General features: G+C 40.1%; 1 protein-coding gene across 9 annotated transcripts in view; it reads left to right on the top strand.

Moving 5' to 3' along the window:
• znf423 (zinc finger protein 423) overlaps positions 1-11,455 on the top strand; it is a 170,371-nt gene that overhangs the window by 84,721 nt on the left and 74,195 nt on the right. For 7 of the 9 annotated variants that reach the window (XM_051869699.1, XM_051869698.1, XM_051869697.1 and 4 more), the window contains 2 exons: positions 433-517; positions 10,364-10,384. In XM_051869699.1, the coding sequence (XP_051725659.1) occupies positions 433-517; positions 10,364-10,384 (106 nt within the window). The remainder of the gene's footprint in view (positions 1-432; positions 518-10,363; positions 10,385-11,455) is intronic. The other 2 variants (XM_051869694.1, XM_051869695.1) reach the window with 1 other exon arrangement.

The following is an 11,455-nucleotide window of genomic DNA, read 5'->3' as shown; positions in this document are numbered from 1 at the left end:
TTTTCCTATTATCTCTTTTCTTTTGGCAGTTCAAAAAAGAATTTTATGCAATTTCTTTTGAAAAGGGGAGTCATTGCCAGCAACCATTTTCTGGCAGTATTTTTAGTGTATAAGTTCCCTGTGTTCCCAAAGTGTTCTGAGTCAAAGAGAGATGTGTGAATTCATGGCTACATTACTACTGGCCCCAGAGGGTTCAGCAGCCTCATCCTGCTGGGCTATTGTACAGCCTGTTCGCTTCACTAGATATTGACAGTGAACTTCCAGGGACGCTCAATCTTTACCTGTGCTTTTGTCTCAGCTCAGTGTAACAGATAGGAGAATCGCTGCCTTTTCCCCTCTCGTTGCAGCAGGATAGGTTGGGTGTTTGTGAATGTGTGGAGAATTAAAAAAGCTTGTTCAATGTGAATTCCAATCCTGTATCTTTCCTTGTAGAAGAAGACGTATCAGTGCATCAAATGCCAAATGACCTTTGAGACAGAACGAGAGATCCAGATCCATGTTGCCAATCATATGATCGGTAAGTTGACCCCATAGTTTCCTCTGCTAGTGAGCGTGCGTTCGTGTGTGTGTGTGTGTGTGTATGTGTGTGAGCGCACGCGTGCGTGTGTTTGGATGCTTGCCAGTCGCTCCTCCTGCTTTCCTACCCTTATTTGCTGCCTTAGTCTTGCCCCGGCACTCTCTCTCACTCCCTGCACACAGGTGTGAGACAGACAGGTGAAATGAACAGCTCTATTTCTGGAAGTGCAGACATCGCTCTCAACAGCTGTTCCATTGTTTAACACTTGACTACGCAGCTGAGGCCTCGGCTGCAGGTCTGATTGCTCTGTTAACTCTTCACCATGCAGCCGAGACCAGGACTGCAGGTCTCGCTCCTTCAGCAAAGGCCAACAAACAATTAGGTTCTATTTTATTCCACTTCATTTAATTCCTGTAGTCTGTCGTGGACAATTACACAGATTTTGCTCTTTGTTGCAGATATTTTACGAATAGAGTAACTACATGTGCACGTGGAGGGGGTGTTATTTACCGATGTTGGAATTCTAATTATGTCAGGTTAGCTGAACTAATAAAGGGCTCTATGACTTATCTAATTATGTTATAGGAATGTTTTGAAAATGTTTCCTCAAACGCTATAATGCTATACAGCGCTGGGTGGCACTTTTTAATGTTGGCTCCTGGTGGATGATATTTTCCATCCTATGTTTCATGTTTCTTTGGCTAGTGGCCCTGGCTGCAGTATATTAGCTTAACCGAACAGTTCCTTTGTAGTTGTTTTATATGCCTCCTCCCTTGGTGTTGTTATTCTTTAAGTAATAATTGCTGCTGCAGCACACTGTAGTGTAGATTAACGAGCTGGGCCTGTGAGTAATTTCACAGAACAAACGGCGCAATGCTCTGAGCCTCAGCAACTTCCCGGCCTTCTCCGATCCTGACAGCCGATTCTAAAGCGGAGCCACCTGATATATTCTTAGAGTCCTTGTGAGCATGCTGCATCTGTCTTTAAAAAGGACATTGTGCCTAACCACATAGACTTATGTGTGTGTGTGAGTGTTTGCAATCTACACTTTTCTTTTTGTCTGTCCTTATTTTATGTGGGTGGAATTTTGAGTTTAATTCTAGGGCCCTTTGGTTCCATGTTCATTTTCTCCTTCATTAAATGAGCATGGAAGTGCTTAGCACCCAATTATTCCCATATTAACCACCCTGTCTTTAACCTCCCACCCTGTTTCTATCCATCCACCTATCTCTCTTCCGTTCCTCTTTCCCATCTCACCTGACCCTTCACCATTCAATCACAACCTAACTGCATCCAACCTGCCCAATCTCAGACCAACACAATCCAATTTGGACCACGCTGAGAGCTCTCTCCTTTCATCCCTCCATCCTCTCTCACTTTTCCTCTCTGAAGATACTGATGGTAGAGATAGAGGCTGTGTGTGAGACAGCAAGGCGGATCGTATGTCTCTCCCCATCGCCATGAAGGGAATTTTGGGTTAATTAACATCATAATTGTCAGAAAAGCTGGAGGAGATTAATTATGGAATTGAGGCAGATTATTTTAAGTGCCGTTGTTATTTTATTATTTTTTCCACCCCTCTTCAAAGATTGATGACGTCTTTGAATAATGAAAAGGGAGTCGTGTATTAACCTTTATCAGACTCTGCGTTAGGCACCAGAAAATTGAAGCGAGATCACAAAGGAGTTCTAGTTTTAGCGCTTTTACTCTCTGTCTTCCTCTTTCTTTTTGAGATTACGAAGCAATCATTAAAAAGCTACACTATCTGTCAGCTTTGATATATGAATAGTGAGGCTATTATAAGACTTTGATATTTTAGTCCGCCTTTTACTCTGGAATTTCAAGCATGCACAGTGCTTTTTTTTTTTGTAACTAAAATAATAAAAAATATGTACAACTGGGATACTCACATTATGCAGCTCTGTGACCACTTTAAAAAAAAAATGGAGTGAACATGGTCCAGATAATAGTAATGATACTTCATTTTTATTTGACTGTATGTAGATCTATAGATGTTAGATGGGTGCAACAGTTGTCTGTTAAACGTACCATTCTCCACCCACAGTTCAGTGGCACCTTGGTTGCTTGAGTCATTTACACCATCGTCACCCGTGTATTGATAGTGCGCGAGCGCAGGTGAGACTGAAACAGCACACATTGCCTTCTGTGTTTAAACAGGCACTCAGTGCTTATTCTGACAGACACAAAGCAATAACGAAAGCGACAGTTGACAGAACAGTCACTGTCTTCATTGCGTCAGTGCTGCATCGTCACAAAAGTTTATCAGTTGCACGTGTTTTTAAGCCTTGCCAATTTAAACATTCAAGCACGTGAAAGAGAACTTGCATGCGCTGTGTGAAGTTTTTTGTGCACACACATCTGAAGCACACACGCGGAAAGTCGCGTCTCAGACAGCGTGCGAATACTAAATTGAGTTCTCTTTAATTTATTCTTGCATTTGGGTTGACAAATTCACACAAAATTGTCAACATACCCGTCTTGGAGAGTATCCTTGTAAACAGTCGGTTATGTCTTAAGTGAATGTAAACAGTTGAGAAAGTATATTGGATCTGTGCTTTATGTCTTAAAGTGACAGCAGCCTAATATAACTGCTGCAGTCAATGTTAATCAAACAACAAGACAAAAAAAAAGGATTAATCTATATTTAATTTATACAGTGAAGACTGAGTTATTTTAAATTTGAATATTTTATTCAGTTTCTGTACCTGAAAACTACTGTTAGACCACGTTGAAACATACATTTAAAATTTATCTTTGCTCTATTGTATTTATTTGTGCTATTACTTGTATTTTGATTATTTGTTCTTATTTACATACATTTACATTAGACACATTAGATTTACATATCGAACCGTATCAAAACCGTGACCCTAAAACTGTCATACAAACCGAACCATGAGTATTTTGACACCATGAACCATGAGTTTCCGACGACCACAACCAGCCTCATACTTTAATCACAGTCATAAGGGCTGGTCAGATTTTAAAAGCCCGTTTTTCGTTTTCCATAACAATGTCAATTTAAGCATGTTATGTATGCACTAATGCATTTATAAAAATGTAAATATCTTACTTTATATTCAAGCAATGAAATTCACTATAATTCATGTGTTAAGTCAAGAATGGTCCTTTCTCGTCATAATTGTATGCAGCAATTTAGGAATCATTCATTTTGTAGACAGCCTCATTTATATTACGTGTGCTTTCTGATTGGTTGTGTCAATATCAAACAATTACTGAAACAGCTGATTTTGACAGCAAATGGACTCAATGCAGTTTCACTGTGACATATATTTAATTGTCACTAATTGTTTGGCTTGAACTTACTAATTGAGTGAGCATTTAGTAGGCTACATGTTCTTCTCCTGCCGTGTTAAATAGAACAATTTAGCTTTGTGCTTTTTGCTCACCGTTTGGCAGCTGTGGAAATGCATGAATTTGATCTCTCCGCCTCCTGTGTTTCATCAGTGCTTTCACTATGCATATTCATGCATGCTCCTCTGCCAAAATCAACTGTGTGTGTGTGAGTGTGGTTGTTGCATATATGTTGAAGATGTGAATTTAGTAGATGTGAAGTCCCTGTGCATTCCTACCCACACATACCTGCTCTTATGTGATTGACACATCAGAGCTTGCATACACAGACAGACACAAAATCCTCCCTGCTTGTGGAGACACAGACACTCGGTTCCCTGTTTCAGTCGTCCTACCTTTTTGCCGAGGTGTGATCATACCTCACCTAGCCTCCCCCCACCCTTCCCTTCCTCTCACTTTTTCCAGCTCTGTCCCCCTCCCCTCTCTCACTCTCACAGTCACCAGTAGGCTGAGGTGACACCTCATCTCAATCAGTTTACCTCCTCAAACTTGCAACATCTGCTCCCCTCTCTTCCTCTCCTCTCCTCTTTTCTCTGGTGTCCTTCCTGTGAGCGCCCCACCACTGCGTGAGCACGCTGCCTGTGTCATTTTCTGTACCGTCACATTGCTCTGCCAACAGCCCAAGAGGAACGTGCACCAATCACAAGAGACATTCCTCCCACAAATTAAAAAAAAAAAAAAAATCCACACACACCTTTAACATTCGTTTTACACACCTGAAGGCTTCCTAAGGCATGCTTCAGGTGGTTAGGGCACCTTGAGGTTTTGTGACTTGATCTTTAATTTAGGTTTAGATTATGTTGGTGTCGTTTCAAATCTTTGCCGCCTGCGTTTGCATGTAAGCGGCATTGAGCATAGGTGAGGGAATCGATAAAGATTCGGGCTGTTGCGGTTTGCTGCAAAAGAGCTTGATTACACCAAGATGGGAGGGGTGGAAAAAGCCTAGTGTTTTAATTAATCCGACTGGTGAGGCAGGCGAATGCGATCAGAGCTCCGTTCTCCAGGAGGCGGTGAGCCTGGAGGAATGTGGGTTTATTTTTCCCTGCCTGTTGATTGAAGCCGTGTGATTATTTAATGTAGACGTTTGTCTCTGTGCAGAGAGACCGCGTAACGATTTTCCTTAGCACGGAGGCGGCAATCCGCGTGTACGGGAAAAATGAATTTCATTAGCGCTGCCCTGATTTCATCAAACAACCGACGGCTCCAGACTGCACAGGGTCATGCAGACTTTTATTTACTGTGTGGTTTTTATACTGCATTATTATTAGTTTCATGTTGCAGTAATAGTCTGTTCAGCTTCTGTTTAGGGTCGTCTGATCTCATTGGCTAGTCACATTTTAAAGTGGAGGCATCCCATTTGTCTGTTAGTGCTTGACAATTTTTTATGAAATGATGATCTTTTCTGAATTAGAGACTTTTTACTGCACGCTCTGATCCAGATATATGAAAAATTAACACAACGAATGCATATTCGTTGTTTATCTGTGTAGTTGACGTGACGTGTCAATCTGTGACAGTAGTATACAGCAGTGTGATGTGCTATACTTCATCTAAAACTACTTTTATAATTATTATACATTATGACCTCATATTAATTGGCAGACTACATTAAGTGTTTGTAATTTAATTTGTCACACTACAGGACACTGTTTGTAGGAAATACTTTAGTGAAGGACTTTTTCTGACTTACCAGGGAAACAAAATCCTGGCAATAACAGTAATATTTTCTCAACACATCTGGAAGCACACACTCCATAATGTGAGAGCCGGTGTAAACCCTCTCATTTCCCCTGTGAGGAGACAGACACTGCTCTACACATTTCACTGCCCCACACCAAGACCTGTCTCAGATATGACACAGGCTGACTGGACTGAAGTGAAGAAAGAAGGAATAGAGCTGAGAATTGTGGTGCGTTGTCGCATTTAGTTGAGTGACTGGTGGTGTGATGCAAAGAGGGTGCCTAAATAGAGTATGTAATGTGTGTTGATGTTATGTTTCACCCAGTTCACCAAAAAATAATTATTTACTTTTGTGTTACTTTGTCTCATATTATATGTATTTACATACCTTATTGTATTTGTTCTGTCTAACACAGAAATATTATTTTTTTGAGCAGTTGTTACACAGTTCACATGGCTGAACTATAAGGTCATAAGAATGAGAATTCTGTTCATTTAAATAAAAGGTGTCACCAAGTAAATAAATGTAGCTGGGTATAAATTCTAAATATATGTGTGTGTGTGTGTGTGTGTGCGTGTGTGCGTGTGTGTGTGTGCGTATGTGTGTGTGTCTGTGCACGCGTGTTTTTGTGACATATCAGGACACAAATTTGTATAATGACATGGATATGACATGGGTATTACAAGGAGAGGGTGACTTATGAGGACATTACCCCATGTCCCCATTTTTCAAAAGGCTTATAAATCATACAGAATGAGTTTTTGTGAGAAAGTAAAAATGTGCACAGTTTCCTGTGATGGGTAGGTTCAGGTGTAGGATGATAGAAAATACGTATAAGTATAAAACCCATTACGCCTATGGAATGTCCCCACAATTCACAAAAACAAACATGTGTGTGTGTATCTTTTAAGTTATTTGTTATTTTTAATAAATTATATATGCTGCTAAAAATTAAATGTATAATTTAAAAAGCTTCAAAGGGCTCTACATGATTCTAGCCAAGGAATAAGGGTCTTCTCTAGCGAAACGATCAGTCATTTTCTAAAAAAAAATACAAAATATATACTTTTTAACCTCAAATGCTCATTTTGCACTGCTCTGAGATGCGCCACGCATTACGTAATCATATTGGAAAGGTCACGTGTGACGTAGACAAGTGTTTACAAAGCGAACATGCAAAGATTAAGTCAAACAGCCTTTACAAAAAAAAGGTAAAACAACGATGTTGGACGATTTTGAAGTTGGAGCAGAAAATGATGTTTTTCGCCCTACCGCAGTACTTACACCTACATCACGCGTGACCTTTCCAACGTGAAAGAGCTAGTGCAAGACAAGCATTTGTGGTTAAAAAGTATATAAATGTTTATTCATTTATTTATTTTTTTAGAAAATGACTGTTTCGCTAGATAAGACCCTTATTCCTCGGCTGGGATCGTGTAGAGCCCTTTGAAGCTGCATTGAAACTGCATTTTGTACCTTCAACCGTTGATCCCTGTTGAAGTCCCCTATATGGAGAAAAATCCTGAAATGTTTTCCTCAAAAACCATAATTTCTTTTCGACTGAAGAAAGAAAGACATAAACATTTTGGATGACATGGGGGTGAGTAAATTATCAGGAAATTTTAATTCTGAAGTGAACTAATCCTTTAAGGGTCAGAATACACCAGTTAGCATGTATGCTTATACAGGTGATGTATTATAAAAGTTCCTGTCACTCTTTACAGCATCTGCCTAATAAAGCAAAAGACTTAAAATCACTCTTTGGCAGCGCTAGCAAAAAAAATGATGCCATTTTTACTCGTTCCTGACAGGGATGCAGATGAAAATGAGATAGGGAGCTCGATCCAGCTCAGTGAGTTTATATTCATATTAATAAAACAGAACTCCTTCTGAGCCAGGCTGTTAGTTTGGGGGCAAAAAGAAGTCGTGTCCCACTGTCGGGCCACCCTCATGGGGACTTGCCCACATAGTCACTGGCATCTCAGTGCACTGCTTTTAATTTTAGTCTTCATTTAGCACAGCACCCCTTGATGATCACCTCTGCGCAGCGGCGCGCCCTGCTGGCAGGGGGAGAGCTTACGCAAACGCATACTCTTGAGAGCGAACGCTCGAAATCACGCACACGTATACATACATACACACTCTCACACCTGCAGGGGGCACCCCGTGGGTCTACAGCTGTGCAGCGGAAAACAATAAAGCCTGAAGAATAAAAAAATCTCTGTGCTCCTGAGAGACCTTCACACACAAAAGATTGTGCACAGAAAAATAATAGTAATAAAAATACAGACAGACTGACAGAGAAGCAAGACAAGAGAGGGAAAAATAAGCTTGAGTAGCAAACAAGCAGACACAAAGCACAAGGCCTCTCAGACATTACAGTAAGGAGCTCGGCCTAGTATTCCACATTTCTTCCTTGACATGTTCTTGACACTCCTTGTGATAAGGTGTGATGTTTTATAATGTTTGTGTTTTGCTAGGCAGGCTAGACGCACATAGGCAAGTTTGTTTTTTGGGCCTCAATGCATTCCTTGGGGTTCGACAAGTTTTCTGTGTTTTCCTGTGCTTTTCATGTTGGGCGAGAGTATAGGAACTGTAAGAGAGGCGAGCAGAAGGAGGCTTTACTCATTTCACCTCTCCATCCACTCCCAGACCCCCCCCCCCCCCCCCCCCCCCCCCCCACACCTCTATCTTCATCCGTCCATTTGGGCACGTCGCAAGGAAAAGCATGCAGACACTAATGTTGCACTAATCACCGGCGTACAGAACTCACAGCACGTCCACTCTCCTCTCAATCGCCCTTAATCAGCCAACACATTTCAATTAGCATATTGTGTTTAACCTCCCTTTCATCTGCCTTTATTAGTGGATTGAGCTGTAGTCAGCCTCTTCACCCCCCTCCGTCCAACCCTGATTCTCCCTTGCTCGTCTCTGCTGTATCGCTTCTCTCTCTCTCTCTCCCTCTCTCTCTGTTTCACTTTTCCAACGCCTCGTGTATCGTGCCACTGTGATCTTTCTCAGTGATAGGTTCAGGGTTGAACATTAGAGGACACGCTGTTGTACATCTTACACACAGTCATGCACACTCATTTACTTATTCTCATGTTGTTCCAAACCTATGACCTTTTCTTCTGTGGAACACAAAAGAAGATATTTTAATACAGTTTATGTAGCCTGTACTTTGTCTATACAGTGAAAGTCAATGGGGTCCAGTATTGTTTTAGACCCAATTGCCTTTCATTATATGTGACCCGTGCTGGCAAAATGAGTCGGAATGCTCATGGGCTAATTTCGAGCTACAGGCAAAACAAGTGAAAAATGTCAATCACAAAAATGAGTTCATTAAGCCCTCGTCTAGCAATCCCAATGCTCCAAATAGCAATTAAACACCTAAAAGTATCTTTATTTGTACGTTTTCTGAGAGGAGTACCTTTCCTTTGACCATGAAAAATGCCGTTTTTCTCTGCTCGCTTCTCGACGACTGGCACTTCCCCTCAGCATGTTTGGTATCATTGTAAAGCGCAGCATTCCAACTTTGTCAATATTCATAGCGAATTCTCAGTGGCATGAGTCTGAACCAATGAAATGTGATTTTCAAACTCATGCTGATGTAAACAAAACGATCTTACACCTTCTGACTGACACATTCGAAACGTGCACACAAAGACGCCTCAGACAGCGCACGATGCCGATATGTAGAATTATAGTATTACAGTATTTAAAAAAATCTGTCTTGGCGAGTATTTACACAAAACATCATCTGTTATGTCTTAAGTGAACATTTGGTTAACTGTTGGGGAAAAACATCTGATGTGTAACATTATATTATGTGTGGTACAGTAGGTCTTAATATATAAGTTGTCTGTTTCATTAATGTTTATCAAACAATTGTGGAATCATGGAAAAAAGTTAAATATATATATTTTCCTATAGATATGGGTTTTGACTTTGTTTGTGCCAAATTTGGTGGTATTACCAGGGATTTTAAGGTATGGCTAGGTGATTTTGTTTTGGAACCTTCAGAAAACCTAACTCAATTTTTCTCAAAATTGACTTTGCTGACTCTATCGATTTCAAACAGGTGTAGCTCAGAATTCCAACAAATCATACATCATTTTGAAGGTTTGAGAATAACAATAACTCATTTTTGAAAACTTGCTCATTGCGACTCATTTAGCCAGCACGGCTCACATATGGTTAAAAACATTCATACAGTTTTACAGGTCATACAGGTTTGAAACAAAATGAGGGTGAGTGCATTTTTGGGTGAACTATCCATTTAAGTTTGTTTGTTTGTATATGACGATCATTCTGGAAGCATGTTTGGATAATGAATGCTCAAAGAATAGTTCATCGAATTTTGGCATCATTTAATAACCCTCATGTCGGTCCAAACATGTTGTTTTTTATTCTGTGAAACACAAAGAGTAATTTAGCACAAGTTTAGTCTTTTCTTAGTATGTGCTGTGAAGTTAAAATTGACAAAGAATATCATTAAAGTGGTCCTTATAGATTTGCAATGAGGGTGAGTAAATGATGGAACTCACCCCTTACCAATGGTTTATTTTCTAGTTGTAGTGTATTTTGACAATTTAAGACGTGCAAAACCATGGCAGCCCAGTCTCCCTCATAACGTCACCATGAGTAAGCCATGACCCCCATGTCTGACCCCTCCTCCACCATCTAACCCTCATGTGATCATAGAGCTGCTGACTAACTGTCACCCTGCCTTCTCTTTCCACCCTCCCTGCCTGTCGGACGGCCCGTAGGAGAGCCTGCCCAGCTGCAAGGTTTGTTCCCCCTTATCTCTCTCCATTCTTAGCTAGATTACCTGAATGATTGACCCCCCTCAAGCACACATACATCTCTCACTGCTTGAATAGAAGGAGCGGGGCTATAGTAGAGAACAGTGCATGATTGGTCACATAAAGGGGTCATGCCATACTTTTTTTCATTTTTCACTCATTTATTTTCCCTCAGGCCCCTTTAATTTAGTTTTTCATGCTCATTTTCCATACTCTTTTTGACCCACAGAATTAAACAGGCAGTTTTTTGCCACATGCGAAATAAGAAATGACTCAAGAGCCCCCATCTAACGGTCTCTGCAAAGCCTGAATTACATTGCGACAGATTAAATCAATAATGTTTTGTGGACTTTATCCACATACTGCTCTTGTCATTAGTTATATAGCAAGTGGAGTAATAGCATCTTTTTATGGTGGTATAGTCCATACTATGGTTTAGAAATAATAATAGTCTATCTATCCCACTTCCTCCTTGTTAATAGAGAATAGGAGTTGTTGCAATATACTGTAAATGTGGGTGGTGGTGCTGTATACAGTGAGCTTGGAGCTTAATGTTTTTGAAGCTTTGTTAAAATAAAAGGAGCATTTTGTATCTATCTATCTATATCTGTCTGTCTGTCTGTCTGTTGAAACTTTCAAAGACATTCGTAGCTTCATAAAATTCATCATTCTTAGAATACATTTGTTAGAATTTTAGAATTCATTCTGCTTCTATACATTCAAATTCTAAATGGAATTCTGCATCCTGTTTGTAACATCATTTAAAATTCAGGAACTGAATTGGAATTTAAAAGACATCCTCAATTCAATTCTAATTAAACAAAGTACATGAAACTCTTTTGTTTCAGTAGTAGAATATAATTTGAATATGAGTATAAAATACATAGTGATCCCTAAAGAAGGAACATAAAAGGGCGTAATCTTAGTTATATTATCATGTCATTTGATTTCCATATCTAATTCCCTTTGCCAGTTTACACACATGTACACCCACACACATTGCCATAGTGGTTATTTGTGCATGGGGCTGGGCCAGGGGCATGAACGCACATACAC

The sequence above is a fragment of the Ctenopharyngodon idella genome, chromosome 18 (assembly GCF_019924925.1).
Source record: "Ctenopharyngodon idella isolate HZGC_01 chromosome 18, HZGC01, whole genome shotgun sequence".
Classification (NCBI taxonomy): Eukaryota; Metazoa; Chordata; class Actinopteri; order Cypriniformes; family Xenocyprididae; genus Ctenopharyngodon; species Ctenopharyngodon idella.
This window is presented reverse-complemented; position numbering and strand designations above follow the sequence as displayed.